At 36.1% G+C, this 18987-nt stretch overlaps 1 protein-coding gene across 7 annotated transcripts in view; it reads right to left on the bottom strand.

Annotated features, from left to right (window-relative positions):
* CREM (cAMP responsive element modulator) overlaps nucleotides 1-18987 on the bottom strand; it is a 67715-nt gene that overhangs the window by 15546 nt on the left and 33182 nt on the right. For 4 of the 7 annotated variants that reach the window (XM_070380949.1, XM_070380951.1, XM_070380948.1 and 1 more), the window contains exons 4-6: nucleotides 15570-15716; nucleotides 12404-12501; nucleotides 12120-12262 (exon numbers count right to left, since the gene is read on the bottom strand). In XM_070380949.1, coding sequence (XP_070237050.1) covers nucleotides 12120-12262; nucleotides 12404-12501; nucleotides 15570-15716 — 388 coding nt within the window. Of the gene's footprint in view, nucleotides 1-3696; nucleotides 3886-12119; nucleotides 12263-12403; nucleotides 12502-15569; nucleotides 15717-18987 lie in introns of all 7 variants that reach the window. The other 3 variants (XM_070380946.1, XM_070380945.1, XM_070380947.1) reach the window with 1 other exon arrangement.

Raw genomic sequence — 18987 nt, forward strand, 5'->3', positions numbered from 1 at the left:
AAGGTCCGGAAAGAGGACTGTGTCAGTGGACGTGGGGAGGAATGAAGAGATGGGCTCTTTAGCAAGGAGGAGGGATGAAGACGGGGCGGGAGAGTGACAGGTGACACCCAGGATTCCGCATGAAGTAACAGGATGGACAGTTACTGAATGAAATAGGGTAACAAGGGGAGGTGGGGTGGGAAAAATTAATCTGGGGTTTTGGACTTTAGGCGCCAAGAGATGTGAGCCAGGAGCAGGAATGAGGTAATCCAGAGAGAGCACTCAAGCCAGGCGGAAGAGGGCCCAGGATGCAGCCTGAGAACCACCACAACCACCAGCACCTGGGAGCTGGGCGGAGGGGACCGGAAGAGGGGCAGGGCTACCCAGGAAGTGAAAGAAGCAGAGGTCAGCAGTGCTAAATACTGCAGAGGGAGGGGGCCATCGAGATGACGCCAAAGACAATAAAACTAGTACTATTTCTATCTAACACAAGCAAAGTAAAAAAGTACAGGTAATCAGCATAATTACAGGACCATAGGTGTAGCTTATTAAGATGATCCAGAATGCCTTTGTATTATTATTAAATTTTTATCTAAACTGTTTAGAAATAAAAGTATGAAACACTGCCAGACCCCTGGGATCTAGAAAGCTGTTTAAGAAGTAGTCATTTATAAACTTCTGTTGTATAGGAACACTTTGCATTCAAAAGCATTATGTGGCATACTGTGGGGAAAAAAAAAAAAAAAAAAGATGAGGACAGAGACTCACAGGGAAACTGCTGTGACCTTTCAAGGGGCTGACAGGGTGGAAGGTGGACAGAGAGTAAGACAAGAACGCCCACGGACCCTGCTATGTTTAAGGAAGAAGTAGAACCCCTGGCCACCATTATTTTTCAGATGAAGAAGGAGAAGATAAAAGTAAAGGCAAGGAGAAAGAACAAGAGGAAAATTTATTTTTATCTTATTTGTGTTTGATATAAACATTCATGTAGGATCACAGGGAGATTCACCAAGAGTCAGAATATTATTAGCAGTAGAAGTAATTAGAGTTTTAGCAAGGTTCATAGATAAAAGATAAACTTAAAAAAAAAAAAACACAATTATTTCTCTATACCAGCAACCAGAAAATGTAACAAAGAGCTACCACTCCTAATAACAAAAACAAAAACCCAACCCCACCAAGTATTTAAGAATTGAACACTGTTCAGAGTATGAGAGGACCCTGCCCCCATGGAGAAAATTTTAAACTGTTACAAGAAGTTAAGATCTGAATAAGTTATGCTCTGTTTGGTGGGAATATAAATTGGTGCAGCCACTATGGAGAACACTATGGAGGGTCCTCAAAAAATGAAGAATCAAACTACCCTATGATCCAGCAATCCTACTTCTGGGTATTTATCTGAAGAAAATAAAAATACTATCTCAAAAAGATATCTACACCCTCATGTTCACTGCAGCAATAATTACAATAGCCAAAACATGGAAACAATCTAAGTGTCTATCGACAGATAAATAATTAAATAAGATGTGGTATATGTGTATATATATATTTTTTTTTTTCAATCAACTGTAAAAAAGAAGGAAATTCTGCCATTTGTGATAGCACAGATGGACCCTGAGAAGAGCATTATGCTAAGTAAAATCAGTCAGACAGAGAAAGACAAATGCTGGATGATACCACTTATATGTGAAATTTAAACAAACAAAACTCAGACTCAAAGACAAAGAGAGCAGACTGGTGGATGCCAAAGGTGGGGCATGGGGGAGAGCAAAAAAGGGTGAAGGGGATGTCAAAAGGGACAAATTCTAGTTATAAAATAAGTCCCAGGAATGTAAAGTACAAATTGGTGACTAGAGTTACTAACATTGTGTTGTATGTTTGGAAGGTACTAAGAGTAAGTCTTAAAGGTCCTCAGCACACACACACAAAAAAGTCTGTAACTATACACGGTTAAGTATGTTATAATAAATAGCCTTAACACAGCGATCACTAGCTGTGACTGTACAAATGTAGGATCATTATGTTGTATACCTGAAATTAACAAAAATGTTATGTGTCAGGTATACCTCAATAAAAAAAAAGACTTCAGTTCTCCCTAAGTCAATTGATAAATTAAGTGTAATCTCATCATTGGTTTTCTTACTGTATTATACTATTAATATTTAGAAATTCAACCTTATTCCCAATGCATATGAGAGAACTATAGTTCACAAAAGCAAAAATAGCACTACAAACAGAAAGTTAAAAAGACAAAAAAGGGGCGCTTGTTCTGTGACAACAAAAGCAGTGTAGTGCTGGCATGCAGCAGCGAGAGTGCTGAGACATTTCACGACTGCACAAGGCCTACTTGCTGCACAGTTAAGACAGCGCATAACTGGCTGCGTATGCAGAGAGAAAAAAATAAAAACAGGTTTTCACCCAACGCTACACACAGAGGTGGATCACAGGTAGATTAACAACATAATGTGAAAGGTACCATAAAGCTGACAGAATCAATGCAGAAAAATATCCTTTGTGACTTATTGAAGAAAAAGACTTGTTAACACCCCCCCCAAATATAAGACTTATGTGTGTATTATTGATGCACAACACAAAACATTTAAAAAAAACTCTCCTTCTTAAAGTAGCAAGTTTTCAGTAGATTTTCCATATTAAAAAAAGATAAAAGGAAAAGAAATGAGAGCATTCTTTATGATTTTTCATTTAGGTATAAAGGATTTATGAGTATCAGATAAATAGAATGGGTGCTTTAATTTTATATTTAAAAGAAAACATTAAAGCACTGGGTAAATACTACTGATTTTTTTAACTCCATAAATATCACCAGTTTAGCTTTTCATACACTTTTATTATACTCCATACAGTGCCCCAAATACTTCAGAGTAAATCTAAATTATCAAAAGACTCATCGATTGTAATCTTCTGTTTTCTATACTTGCAAAACTTTCAAACTAAAAGAACTGATGTTACTCCCCACCCTTAAAATTAGTGCAAATAGACCAAGGGGAGTTTTTTGAAAGTTGCATTGAACACATTATAGTTATTTGAGCACAACTGAATGAAATAAAAAATACTGTATACTCAATTTTCATTGAAATCTTAGTTACCCTAAAAACTTAAGGGTATATATCACATACCCTTAAGTGAATGAAGAGTGCATTAAGAATACCCTTAATGAAGAGTGCTTCATTTCACTCCTCTTAGCTTTAACGAGAGATAGAATAGGTACCTCAGAATTCAAATGTACTAAAAATGCTCGAAAGAAAGCACAAAATCAGCATTTGTTTTTGAAATAAGATGTCTAGAAAGTAGGCTTGAGTGTAACAACCAGGGAAAAACCCAAATTCAGTGCATTGTGGACTGAATACTTAAGTCTTCCTAAGACTAGGTACTAAAAACATATTCGGTACATTTCTAATACCCAGAGGAAGAATATTTACTTAAAAACTTCATGTTTCCAACTTCTTTTTTTCCATTGTTACTCTGAATTTAACTTTAGAGCCAATAAAATCTGCTAAAAATTGAAAACTGTATAGTTTATTTAACTTTTGGTTTAGTATGCTAAAATACTTCTCCAAGCCTTTTTAAGTCCTCTCTACCCCCACTCCCTCCCCAAATCTACATCCTGTATGTTTCAGAGAACTATGAAATCACCACTAAATGGCGTGCTCTAGTAACCCACAGGTATTCTAAATGTATTAGATGAATGACATATACCTTGAACCACCACCTGGCTGCCTGGGACAAAGAACTGCTGTGTGCCATCTGCTGACTGTGCTGCGTACTGCACAATTGTAGCACCTGGTGGAGGAGCTCCTGAATTTGTCATTGTTAATGCCTGCAGTCCCTGAACACCATCAGATCCTGGGTTAGAAATCTGGATTGTTCCACCTTGGGCTATAGCAACTTAACAGAAAAAGAAAAGAAGTATTAGAGAATTTCAAGATTTGTTCTTAACAACCCCATATTGGAAGAATATATACTCTGGACCTATATATGACCAAAGCTTCTCATTCTTAAGTTACCCTTAATTCTCTATGCTAGATTGATCAAGGGACCCTCCTTCATAGGACTACACACTGGAAAAGCTCAAAACACTTGAAAATGTCTTATATTCAGAATTGCCTGAAATACACAGAACTCAAGGAGTTCTTCCTCCTCCCTGGCACCCATATATATATATATATATATATATATATATATAGTTTTAAGAGGAAGAATGGAGATGCTGGCAGGGATAAAGTCCAGGTTTTGACTTCTTTCTCATATATTATTAGTTATAAACAACATTCTTCTAAGATTTAAGAAATGGTCAGTTAAATTCCATCAAGCATCATAATTACAATAAAGTTGTACCTTCAGCTAACTACTTGTCTAATTTATCATCAAAAGTACCTTTTAATGGAATATATATTTAATATATAGCTTTAAAGCCTATATGTATTTATTAAAATATATGTGTAATTATATATTTAATAAAACATATGTGTGTGTATATACATTTAGACATGAGGTTTTAAAGTGCAAGTCTATAAAACTGTAACTTTTTACCATTTTGATTATGTCAGGAGAATCCTGAGATATAAAATGCTAAGTCGGAAAGAACCTTAAAAGGTAACTGTATGGAAAGAATTTGTGCTACAGTATTTACCTCTACAAAATATCTTAAATAACTGTAGCTATGGCAAAAGATATGAGGTAGACTTCCCTTAAATATAGAGGCTTACCAACCATGTTTAAAAGCTGACATATTAACAGAAAGTTTCAAAAGAATAACTGATCAAATGTTATGTTTTAAAATTTTACTCTAATAGACAAAGAAGTACTATTGAAAATATCTGAGAGCTCTATATACTTTAATATAAAGATGACTCCGTGTTTTAGTTTAGACACTAGAGGTTAAGTGGAACAAGGGCTAGTCTTTAAAAAAAAAAAATCACATATAAACCAGCTAACTAGACTTTACAATGAAGATAGAAGTTAACACATAATCAGAGTAACATGACCCTTATAATTTAATGTAAGTGCCCTTCAGGAATGCTGTGGTAGTGTCTAAGGTAGATTCTGAATATTTCAGAGTCATTTTCTAACTCTGTTATGGCATCTAAGCAAAGGTGACAATCTGATCGGATAAACCTGTCAGAACTATTAGTAACAATAACCACCACCACCACCACCACATCTTCAGTTCTTTGACCTAAAGTTCTAGGGCCAACACAGAAAGATGAGTTAACATTTTAAAAAAAGATTTCAACACAGAGGCACTATCTGGTTTTAGCTCACTGGCAGGCTACCACAAGATTGATAGAAACTGAAGAATCAGTTACCAAAATGTCAATAGTTGAGAAACTCTGAAGCAATCTCACTTTATTTGTCTCGTTCATCTACAGCATTATATTTCGTACACATTTTCAAAACAACATTTCACCATGACTGTCCAAAGATTTCAAGGGTCTCAGGACTCACTCTTAATAATAAAAGGGTTTGAGAGAAATCTAAAAAAGAAGAGATATCGCCTCCTTGGATCTTCATGGCTGGACATGAATGAATGTCATATGTTGTTATATATTTGAGTGCATATTTTCAGTTGATAGTTGGATGTCAAAGAAACAGTGCTTTATAAAGAACAGGCACAGGCAGTGTTAAGAAGCACAGAGCCTAGCACACAGCACGCACTCAATAAATATGATTGATGAGTGAATGGCTATCATTTCCTCAAGACAGGACAGATTAAAAACTTAAGCCACATGTGAGTGTCGAAGAGTTAAAGTATGGTTTCAAATTGTAATTACAGAACTTAATTTTCCATATTGACAATATTATCAAGCTTTTCAACTAGTAACAGATCTGAGTTGTTACTTCCAAGGATAAGAACCATGAAATAGGTAGATAAAGATCCTTTCTTTCTTCTTTTCATACTTCCTTTTTTTTACTCTTTTAGTTTTCAATGTTTTCCCAATAGATCTAACCAAATTTCTTTGCTTTCACGCTGTGAAAAACTGAATCTGTTCTTATCATTTTATTTTTCTGATCATATAATTAGACATGAAAAACAAAAAGACAAGCAGGCACACAGAAGCTGGCTCTAGAGAGAAAATGTTTCTACTGATGAGTCTTGTCCTTTAGCCTTTTATTTTTTTTATATCAAAGGCACTCTTGAGTTTGGCATAAGCAAATGACAGAGGGCTCTCCCATTTAAAAATATTATCTCTTAACTGACAATATCCCCAATGCTGAAAGATTTCTCAGTGCTTCAGGATACCGGAAATAGGCTTTGTGAGCATGTGTGTATATATTCAAAAGATGTGAGGAGGAAACTTTTTAGGTTACAGAAATTTTCAAGGATAGCATAAGATGTTTTCAATAAACACATCAATATAAATTAAGTAGTAGGAAAAACAAAAATGAAATTAACTGAGTGAGTTTAGTCATATCTTAGCTAATTATTAACTTTATAAACTTATGGAAATTTTTTAGTGAACATAAAAGGTAAAAGAATTTTGTGTCAGTTATTTGCCCTACCCGCTTATTCCAAACTTTTTTTTTTGTGGGGGTGGGGAGGTCTGGAGTATTTTAAAACCAATCTCAGACATCAGGTCTGGCAAATCATTTTAAAATAAAATCACTGGCCCATATCAAGGCCATTAGGAACCAATGAAAATAAAATAGCTTTGTATTTCCTACTGATTCCTAGGTCCTTGGGGACCTAGGTTTTACTGATGCTCTTTTGGACTGAAAGGGCTGCCCTGGTGGCTCAGACAGTAAAGAATCCACTTGCAATGCAGGAGACTTAGGTTTGATCCCTGGGTCAGGAAGATCCCCTGGAGAAGGGAATGGCTACCCATTAAGTATTCTTGCCTGGAGAATTCCATGAACAGAGCAGCCTGGTGGGCATGCAACTGTGGCATAAAAGCTTATACTTATGGCCACTTTATTGTTCGTAATGGAGAGCCTACACGGGCCTGTGTATAGTGGTTAGGATGCAAGCAGAGGTAAAGTAGTATGTTATTTTAGGCCACTTAACACATGCACACTTATTTTCCTCTTCTAAGTAAGCCTTAATAACATTACGATTTGATGAAATAATCTCAACTGAAGGAAAACTGAATGGTTAGATTCCATGATCAGTTAAATTCTGCGTCACTGTCCTTTCTGAGCTGACTCAAGCCTGATGTATACTACCCGCTCATAGTCGTGGCGGCAGAGGTTAAGCTCTGGTGTTCCAGTTGCTCTGGGATACGCCTAACTTTCTGTCCCCTAAAGTCTCAGGTGAACTTCACCCCATAATTAAGTAGGTCACTCTACTCTACACCCACAGACTGAATGTTGAACACACTGACCTTACATTAAAAAAAAAAAGTTTGTCTACAGAGAGTTTAATTCATTAGTTAAGAAGTGTTTTTCCACTAAGTCAGTTTTAGTGGTTACACTGATGTCTTCATATACATTCTGACATAGCCATGATATTTAGTTTCAAATCAGAATTAACAAGTATGGTCTCCCTAACTCCAACTTACCATATCCCATGGTAACCAGGATGATACCATACCAACTAGTCTAGGCAATGAATTCTTTAAAAATTCTTGGTATAAAAAACTGTTTTAAAAAATCTGCTACTTCTACTATTCACTGCCATGGCACACTTCTCTTCTTAGAGGAAGTAGTATCACTGAAGCAAGGAAAACACTACTTATAGGATGAAAATTCAAGAACTTTGGTAAAAAAAATTTAATTAAAAAATAAAATTTTAAAGGCATATATAATCAATAAAGGAGGAAGAGAAAAATAAGGATGGAAACTGAAAAAAAAAATTCATGACCAAATGAGGAAGAAGCAAAATTTAAGATTTCATCTGACCTCTTTTCACATGATACATCTTTTTAAATCTAAATCTGTATATATGAGCTAATTCAAACTACAGGATCTTCCTTATAGCTCAGACGGTAAAGAATCTGCCTGCAATGAAGAAGACCCAGGTTTGATCCCTGGGTCGGAAAGATCCTCTGGAGAAGGGAATGGCAACCGACTCCAGTATTCTTGCCTGGAGAATCCCATGGACAGAGGAGCCTGGCGAGCCAGTCCATAGGGTTGCAAAGAGTCGGACACAACCGAGCAACTAACACTACCACTACTACTATATATGAGCTAATTCAAACACATAAACATGTAAATGTTTAATTACTTACAATTTACAATTTAAAACCATCTTTATTCCAACTGCATTGAAAGGATTCATAAATAAAACCTCATTGAATGAACTTTAAAAAGGAATAGCCAAAAAAAAAAAAAAAAGAAAGAACAGGCCTTATTCCAGTGAATTCTCAGAATGAAATTCAAAAAGTGAGCACAACACAGAAACTGTGAGTACCTGAAAGACTAAAACAGCTGAGTGCTACAAGAACAGCAACACCAAAGTTAAAGAACCAGATTTACACTAAACAGATACCATCCAAAGTCTGCTTTGAAAGGTACCTTGGGAGCACAGAAGCAAAGTCATTCCTAACAGTAATAAATGCAACTGCATTTACTTTGGAATGCACAAGCCGATCATGCCAATTCCTCTATGAAGAAATGGAATGGGTGTTTATTCATTCGAGCTTCCTGAGAATTCTGAATTCTTCAAGCAGGCCACAAAGGTCACAGAAAACTTTCTTCATAATGGTGGATTCAGGATGGACTTACTTACCGTTAGCATACAGATGAGTTAATAGAGACTCACTCTAACAAGATTCCTAGGAAAACAAAGTAGGAGCAAGAAAAGAGACAGAGATATTTAGGAAAAAATAATCTGAAGTCTTGGATGATAGCCCTTAACTGGTAAGGGAAGAAGTAGGGTTAGCTTGACAATGGATTAAAAAAAAAATTGTCTTTAGAGAAAATTTAATGAAGAAACTTCAAACATTTAAATTTCTTTACCTGCAACAGCACAAATAGAATAACCACAACTTCTGTTCATGAATTCATTCCTACTCAATGCATGTCACGCAGCAAGTAACATTCTTTGCTAATTCTAAGACAGTCTGAACCACCATTGTTCAGAAATAGTCTCTTGAGACAAATCACAGTTTCTTTGACCAGAATGACTTAATTGGCATACAGCAAACCTGTGACTAACATCAGTACTTCCAGTAAAGTTTCGAAAGTGTAGCTCACTTTCTTGCTGTTGCAATAATGAATCCCTGCCTATTTTAAGTTATTTTCCCTACTCCTGGAAATAGCCTATTCTACCTTTCACTTCTTGCTTTTGTCATTTAAAAAATAAGGTGAAATAATAAGGCCAACTTCTATAAATATCTCACTTTCAACTACTAAAAATGCAACTGCTTGTATATGAGAAAACTTAAGCACACTTCATTTTTTTATTTTTTATTTTATTTCCTCAACTTTTACAGTTCCTTTGTTTTTAACACCAACGAACTCACTGTATCAAATTAAAATAAATAATAATTAGTATAATAATAATTATAATTTATATATAATAATTTTTTGAAGTTTTTTTATCCATGGATAAAAGTTGAAGAAAGAATTAAACTCTTTTTATAATAAAAGTTTATAAAACAATCTCAAAACTAGGTACATATAAATACACAGAAAAATCTCCAGAAATTCTAGTAAAATAAACTCTAATCTAAAAACCAAAGGACACCAGTAACTCTATTTCTAGATATTTAAGAACATTTAATCATTAATTTCTGTTAAGCTACTGCTAGTAAGAAATGGTTGATGAAAATGGATCTTGTATAAATATACATCTAAAGCAAGGTCTTCTAAAGAAAAACTTAAATATTAGTATTCACTTGTCAAATGAAAGAATTATCAACATAAACAAGTGTCACTAAGTATCTAAGAAATTCGTTTTTAACATAGGCAATATCCCTTTTTTGAGAACCAATAAAATGGCAGTTTTTAACCTGCAGACAACACATATTGGACAAACACAACTTTTTATTAAAATAACTGCCAGGATCATACTGTATGGGTCCAAATTAAGAAAACTAAGTAACAAACTGTCCATGACATCTTATGGAGAAACTATATGGTAAACAGTAAATAAATATGCCTGAACTTCTATGCTAAGGAAAAAAAAAATTGTCCATGACTTCTAATGTGGCAAATAAATATATACCCTAATTTCTAAACATTTGATTTTCTAGTTCTCAACCAGAACCCTGACTCCACTCCCCCACACCCACATACTCCACACACAAGGTAGTGACAGCAATACTGAAGCCCAGCTCTGAGCGCACGCTAAGAGCTCAAGAAATGCTGCTGGAGAGGACAGTTTAATGACTGAGTGAGACACTGCCACAGCTGGCTTACCTTTCTCTGTTTCATGTCAAAAGCAGTATGTCTCTTCTGACATGCAGAGTCAAAAGATTTTACCCCCACAGGTAAAATCTGTTGTCTCCTTTTGTTCTCACATTAACCCTGAGCTTGGAAATTTAGTGTTAGTCACACTTCAAAGACTAAAAACCTGAGATGTGAAATTATACCAAGCAGTGACTGGCAGGACCATGTACCACCACCTTCCCCATATCATCGCCAGCCTCAACATCCTCTCAACCCAACATGTTCTCACAACTCCAAATTCTCAGCTAATAATCTAGGCAAATTCACCCACAGCACCCTTGCCATGTCACTTAGAAACAGATCAATTACTGAGCAGAGTCAAGATACGCCAGAGAGATTTGTAAGATGCCAGCATCTTAATCACCCTTCAAACTTTAAGATATCTTAGCATAATTTCAGCAGTAATTTCCAACATTTTCCCTGTCAAGACACAAAAGAGACATGACAAGATGGTAACAGCCCACTGCTCAAGGCCAGAGCTGACTAGCTAGGAGGTTTCAGCATCTCCAAGCCCCACCCAGTCACACTGGTTCTAAATTCCCACCATCTACTCCCATGGGTCAGATAGAAAAAGGCACATAAATCAGAGAAGTGATAAAAGATAAATGAAGGGGAAAACCTCAAGGTCTAATTCTTACAGACCGTGGAGAGTTCTCTTTTCCTGACATTGACTTTGGACATGTCCAATCAGCGCTCTGTACAGGTTGTGGACTAATTATATTATAGCCCAGTTCTGCCTAGATTCAGGGTAGGAGTTACCCAAAGAACCAGAATCACCAAAGCAGAATTTGCTTAATACTGCAGATCTACCACCACTAAAAGAAAAAAACTCATGACTGTGTAAGGCTTTCCCACAGATTACAGCAGCCAGGTCTTAAGTTAAGACTTGAGATTTTTTTGTAGGTATTATTACTTTTTAAAGGGAAAACAGAAAATATATCTAAAATATTAACACTGTACTTGGATCAACACAGTCATTAACATCAAACATATTTCTGTACCTAACTAGCTTTTTTAAAAAAACTTTTTCCCTGCCCTTTTCTCCCTTTTCCTCCCCACTTTTCTTTCTTTTTTTACTAAAGTATTTTTTGTATCAAATGTTCTTGATTTAGGGAAAGACTAGTGCTTTAACTGGAGCACAAAGCACAGAACTAACAGCCCATTAAAATGCACAAGACTAAATTTGAATGTATCTGTTTATTTACAGCTTTTGGTGCTTAAAATTTCAAATAAAATGATCTGTCCAATTGCATTAGTTTAAAAAATAAGTCATTTTTCCATTCTCTTCTAGAAAAAGCTGCAGCACAAATCAACACAGTAGAGAGTAGTGAAAACAGAATTACATTTAAAACATAGTTTAGAAAACATAAGCACCTCTTTTAGATTAGTAAGCATAAGATGTAATTGTTGGTGACAAAGGTCAAGAACGAAATACAGACATTTATATCTTATTGTGTTCACATGCATCATAGAGACAAAAACAGTAAGTTTTAAGTGTTTACTAGATGTGAATACAAACATATAAATTAGAAAAACCTTCCCTATATTTTGACCCCAAAGTTTTCTTCATTTAGTAAACAAATTTTTTTTGTTATTTTTCAAAAGTATACGACAACTGTCAGTACAAATCTCTCACTTCTTTAACATGTACTTTTCACACTGTGATACACAATTTAGGTATTATGATGCAGTTTTTAAATGGAACAGTTTAGTGCCAAAACCCAAGCTGCTTCAGGGAAACAAGAGCCTGAAAACTAGCACTACGTCATATGGAATTGCCGCATACATACTGTATTGCCCCGTGCTAGTCTGATATATGCTAGTCGGCACTGCCATAGCAGCGATGTTAGGCGGTGTTCCCTCTTCCTCTGATTTTTCTTCTTCAATCTTGGGTACACCAGGCACATCAGAGGAAAGTTCATTCAGTATTTTTCTAAAATATAATTCAACAATACAAAGAATTAAGATACATGAGTGAGATTTAAAACAGAAAAGCTATCACAGGAGAATCTGAGGTATCTTTATTTCTCCCTTTTTGGAAAAACTTTTCATGACTGTAGGAAACTTAACTTACCTGTAAGAGGGTCTTCGTGAAAGGATTTCTCTACGTTTATGAGAATCAATTACACCTTCTGATTCTGCAGACTCATCTGTTTCTGCAATGGTTGCTACCTATAACACAAGAATTCCTGAGATGCATCATAAAACCCATGGTATCTCCTTCATTCACAACCCGGTGTCTGAAGGGGCTCTGCGTGCAGCACAAAGCCGGCACTGCCAACAGAGCTCACTGAGCCGGGCTAGCCGTGCTCACAACCTGGCTCAGGACAGGAAGTGCAGACACTGACACTTGGCTGTAAACCAGCCTGTGTGCCAAGGATGACACAGACGACACGTGCTACAGAAACGCACAGTGCCAGACAGGCTTCAGGAAAACACTGAATGTAAGACACACAAGGCCTAAGCCCCAGCCCTGAAAATGTCTCACAAATCCAGCAGAAGGTGAGCTAGCAAGTGACAGAGGAGCAAACACCACTGCTGACTTAGGCTGGGTCTTCAAATTACACATTAGATAGACCCAAAGAAGAAAGAATATTAAGTAGGTAAATACTTGTGTTAACAAGCCTGGTTAAAGTTATGATTTATATTACAACAAGTAGGTTGGGCTTGATGTCAGTAGGTCTTGTCAAAATAAGGAATTACTCCTTAAAAGAAAGAGCAGTTTTAAATACAATTTCATTTTTTGAAGGAATAGTATAATAACGTGAGTATTAAAGAAAGGAAACTAAAATAATAAATCTCTCCACAACATGACTGTTCTCAATATATTCAGCCATCTATCACAGGTTCTGAGTTTACAAAACTACCTATTAATATCATCTATCATCTAGTTCTGAGCTTACAAAACTCCTCCAATGAATATGATAAGGACATGGGATTTGATCTGGGTATAATCAAAAAATCATATTAAAATACCAACAATGTAAGCAGGAACATATACTTCCCAAGGTACATGGATGTGCATGTATGTTTGCCCACACGTATGATCATGCATCTTTGGTCATGGATACCTTATACATAAGCACACTCAGGCATGAAGAGAATCTTTAGAGAAACTATTGTTGCAGTCAGACAACCACACATCATCACCAACTATTTATCACTTTCCATTGGGCTTTCACACATCTCTTGTATAATCATAACCACCCCTTTGTGTAAGGTAGGCTATTACTGTAGAAAGTGAAAACTGAAGTTCATCACTCACCAGGTTGGAATTCTAAGACAAGATCCACAGGCCCCTACCTCTGTAAAGATAATTAAGTCACCCATTTAACAAAATCCAAAACAGCCTATTGAAAATGAGATAATACTCTCTCTTCCAGTGCCACCAAGGTTAAAGCTAAGTAGAAATATCTGCATCCTAATAAAAGTCACAAAAAGGAGAGTGGAAAGTCTTGTTTTATAATCAGAGTCAGAAAGAGTCAGAAGCTCCTAGAATTAAGGTCCTCACAAGAAAGGAAAAAAAAAAAAAGACACTACTGAGAATCACTCAAACTTTTGAACAACTCGGAAGAGACATCTGTGCCACAAAGATAAACAGACTTTTATTGCACATGAATTTATTACTTCAAGTATCGTGGTGCAACCCTTATCCTTATTTTGCAACAAACTGGATTCAAATACACAGGAAAAGGACAAGACCAATTAAGTATAAGCAACTACATTTTCTTCACAGATCTTTTTGTCATCAGATAGGTTCAAATAATTTCAATATTTAAAGGATAAAGACAAACTGATCTTAAAAAGGAACAGAAATAAATTTAGTAAAAGAGAATAGTATGCTTTAAAAATGCATACTTAATAATTTATATCTGTTGATGCAAAAAAGAATGTTTTTGCTTAAGAAATGTTAAGAATTTATGACCAACTTTGGTGACAATAAATAACAAAACACATCTCTGGATTACAACCACAATACTAACCACATCTAAAAAAAACAAGGTTTAATCTGATGTATAAATGCAACAGCAATTAACAATGATATCATGGCACACATACTGAATGAACAATAAATCTAAATTTCTACACTTTACTGTGAGTATTGGTGAAAAGTGTTAGTACTAGAATATTTACATTACGATGTTTATCAGACATCTCCAAAGAAGCCTCAAAGTACTTTTAAGCATTTTTGGAGAGCTTTGCTAAATGAATCTCAGTTTGAGCAAAGAGAAACCTTATTTAAAGGAGACTGACTGGGCCTGCAAATTAGGAGCTGACAACGAAACTGCAGCCCAAGTCAATCTCTGTATCCAACAGGGCACCAAGCACTTCACAAAGAAAAAGGAATCTGCCTGCAATGTGGGAGACCTGGGTTCAAAGCCTGGGGTGGGAAGATCCCCTGGAGAAGGGAACAGCTACCCACTCCAGTATTCTGGCCTGAATTCATGGATAGAGGAGCCTGGTGTGCTACAGTCCATGGGGTAGCAAAGAGTCAGACATGACTGAGGGACTTTCAAAAAAAAAAACTTCTACAGGAATAAAAAGGAAATTCTTACAAATGTTTAATAACAAGAGTTGAGCATCACTCTTTTCCATGCCCACCAGTTCAACCACTTAGAATTTATCTTAAAGAAATTTTTAGGCAAATGCACAAATATAGCTTATGTACATATATTTAGATAAACACAGGATGTGTATAAATAACATTTCTCAAGGTATTAAAAACTTAAAAATACTTTAAAATATGGAAATTGTTACGTTATATTGAATTACATTAAAATAATTTATATTGGGTCATCTATGACTAAAAAAAGACACTACATATAATTGGTAACATTACTACATTATACTTTGGTAATAATATAGTACATATAAATAATAGAATACTAGCATGCCATTAAAATATGTTTATGTATGCACATAGAAAACATATATGGAAGACTTTCAACCAAATGTTAACAGTACTTATATCTGAGTGCTGAGATTATTTTTACTTTCTTCTTTTCTGTATTTTATAATTTTTCTCTCAATGAACGTAGGCAAATGTGCAATTTCAAATTAAATAAAGAAGCCAGTGTTGACATAACAAAAAGAAATTACCACCATACTAATAGATTGCTCCTTATGTGGTTAAAAAAAAAAAGAGAGAGAGCATCAAATCTACAGGAAAAAAAAATGATAAATGAATTAGTAAAAAGCTCAAGAAAGTCAAAGAGAAGTCATTGAGGAAGGAGGCTAACCTGAACAGTTCGTATTTGTGGTGACTGAATAACGGATGGCTGTGGTGTCTGAATTACTCCCTGGACATGGACGGTCTGGCCGGAAGGTAACTGTACTAGAGTTACAGCTGGGGAGCCTCTTCCGGTGCTGGATCCAGCTACAGAAACCTGCAAAAAACAGCATCATTGAGGATTAAGGCTGAACGTTTTTTTTTTCTCCCACTGTTACAATCTGCCTATTTTCCCTGCTTTTAAGAAATGACCAGCAAGCCAAGGTACTCACCATTTGGAGATGGTTACTGTGCTGGAATAGTCATTCTCTGATGTGACAGATATTAAAGAACCCATGCGTCTCACTTTCAGTTCCCATGCTTCAGTGGCTAAGAATGTTCCAAGCACAAAGTTCTAAAGCAGTTAAACTACCTCACTACGACCTCAAGACTAACAGTGAAGCCTTCTTTAGGCCAGAGTATAAACCACTCTCTCTAACTTAAGAGCAATTGGAGACAGAACTTAAATATGGTAAATTATTTTTTCAATAAGTGCAACTTCTGACATGTGATATTAGAGTATTACTCCAGATACAAGCTAATGCCTTGTCTCTATACTGATGAAAATTGCAGTTACTTTTATGCCCCAATAGTCATAAAAAAAGGCATAGGTCAAAGAAATCCCAGGACCTCTCAGGCCCTTAGCATCTCCAAACCAGAGAAAGCTCATCCCCTGGAGACTGTGTGGTCCTTGCACACTCCCCTCCCCACAGCTTGAGCATGCAGAACCATCACTTGGATTGCACAGAAAGGAGATACAGCTGTTTCCCACCACCTTGGGTGCTTGCAACAAAGAGCCCTGCCAGCAAAACACATTAAAACCTGTTTTGTTTTGTTTTGTTCACTTCTCTGGACTCAAAACCTGCTAAGTTTCTAATTGGTAAACAACTCAGTCCTAAGAGCCAGCATAATCTTACAAACTCTGCCTCACTTTACTAAGTTTCACTATTGATTATGACTTCCTTGGAACAGACAGAGACTTTGGACGTGAAAGAACCTGCTAGTTTCTATCATGAGCGGTGGCAGACCACAGAATCTAAAAAAAAATTTTGAAGAAAGCCTCTGTGGGCCCTCAATTGAAGGAAAACCAATCATTTCCAACCAACTTACACAAATACTTTTTAAGAATTACTAAGAACCGGGTTTATAACAAATAATCAGATGTGTTTACATCATTCCCTTGGAAGGCAAACTTCTTTGGCAACCTAGAAGTAAAGTCTTCTATCCATGCAAGAGAACCTACATGGAGAGCACTGAACTAGGTGCACCGGGGTGGAAAGCAGAATTGGTAAAACCAACACCTCAGAAACAACAGCACACACACAGTAGAGGACTAATTGCTCCATTGTCCAGGTCATGAAAACCACAGGAGTACAAAACAGACAGATCAGCAGGAGTCTGAACAAGCGGAGGTGTTGTGTAGAAGCTGCCCCTTGAGCCGGGCCTCATTATGGTCTGGATAACAGCTGGACAGAAAAGTGAGAAACCGGGGCAGAGACCACCAATATGGAGCCCCATGGGCAAATTCAGCCCATCTGCCCTTGGAGTGTTATTGCCAACTTTAGATTTCAGGGGAAAGAAAAAGGGCATCCCATAATGGAGCCCTCAGATTTAACATCCAGAAGTTTAAAAGCCACTAGATTTATTCTACAAATGTTCCCTGCATGAACTATATAAAGGGATCCTTCTCTTTGTGAACCAGTTGCCCTCCCCACAAAAAAGGTATTCCTCTGCCAAATGACTAAGGCTCAGACTTTTTAGTCTCAGGACACCTTTACTGAAAATGACTGATGACCTCAGTTTTGTTTATGTTATATCCAGCAGGATCCTGTAAATGTACAGCCAGCTCCTGGGAAGGGAAAATGCTATGGGTAACTTTTGCAGATTTCTGTAATGAAAATACTCCTACTATGCAGATTTTAAGTTGCCAATGGGTGACACTGAAGACAAAGCTGGAAAAAGATGTGTGCGACTGGCTATGACAAGCCTCTCAGCTCTTATATATATAAGCTGTTATATGTTTTTATATATATAATATTGATATTTACTAAATAGAAATTAAAACAGAAAATTTTAAAAATACTTAGTAATTAATTTAAAAACAACAATAATTCTATCATATGCTAACATAAATAGCGTTTTCTGAAGACTGTTTTCAAAGACATAATAATTAGTGACAAGAATGTCAATGTTTTACATTTTTACAAATTCTTTTAATGTCTGGTTTAACTTAAAACAAGCTGGATTTTCATACCTATTTCTGCACTGAATCTATTGTAATAAGTTATTTTAATTGGTATATGAATATGCCTTATACAGATATATGATTAGAAAAGGTGGAGTGTATCAATAGCTTTTTCATAAAAATGTGGGTATTCTTCTGGATACTACCCCAAAACTCAGCAAGTGGTTGTTTTTCTCAAAGTTTAGTGGCCATGTGGAATCTGAAAACTTAGTTACGTTAAAATCGATTGATCTGGGACTTCCCTGGGGGTCCAATGGCTAACACAACGCACTCCCAGTGCAGGGAATCCAGGTTCAATCCCTGGTCAGGGAACTGGATCCCACACACTGCAACTAAAGATCCTGCGTGCTACAACTAAGACCTGATGCAGCCGAATAAATAAATGCTAAAAAAAAAAAAAAAAATCTATTGCTCTGTCTTATACTTCAGATGGTTCTTTAGCCAGGCATGATTTTGTAATGTCATGTAGTAGCTACTTGGAAAATACTGAGTTATTGAATTAAGTAGATCTCCCAAATGCTGATAAATTTCATGATACTCTATCAGAAAACTACATTCATTAAAATCAAGATCAACATCATCAGAAAACTATAAAATATTGGCATGTTATCAAGCTCAAAATGGCAGATGAAGAATTTCCACAATTTGAAACTTCTGCTAAAAGCCTGAATTTTATCATCAGCAATAAACACTGTTAACTGTTTTCCTTGATGTGACAAGCTTACTTCATTTGCTTTTGAGAAAAGCTTTCAAATACTCAAGTTTGAACAGACATAGATATAATTTAGTTACTTGCGACTGCTTTAAGAAAAATTATATCCTGTGGCAGGGGCGGGTGTGTGTGTGTATGTGAATGCAGCTAGTTCATCTTGTCCCTCAGACAATAACTTGTGTTTTTTCTCAAGATCACCACTGCTCTTCAGTAAGTGGCAGAAATGCTTTCAATGAATGTTCCACTTCCAGAACACAGAATATTAAAACAACATGTACTTGAGGGTCAAGATTTAATATAATTGGTAATGTTTACTGCTTCATCAGGGACCATCTTAAGTGGAACAGACTTTTTTTAAAAAACTGCAAGTGAATGCAGTGAAGACTGTAATGACCACTAACAAAGTTTGGCACCACTTACGTGACTGGGATG

The sequence above is a fragment of the Bos mutus genome, chromosome 13, assembly GCF_027580195.1.
Source record: "Bos mutus isolate GX-2022 chromosome 13, NWIPB_WYAK_1.1, whole genome shotgun sequence".
NCBI lineage: Eukaryota > Metazoa > Chordata > Mammalia > Artiodactyla > Bovidae > Bos > Bos mutus.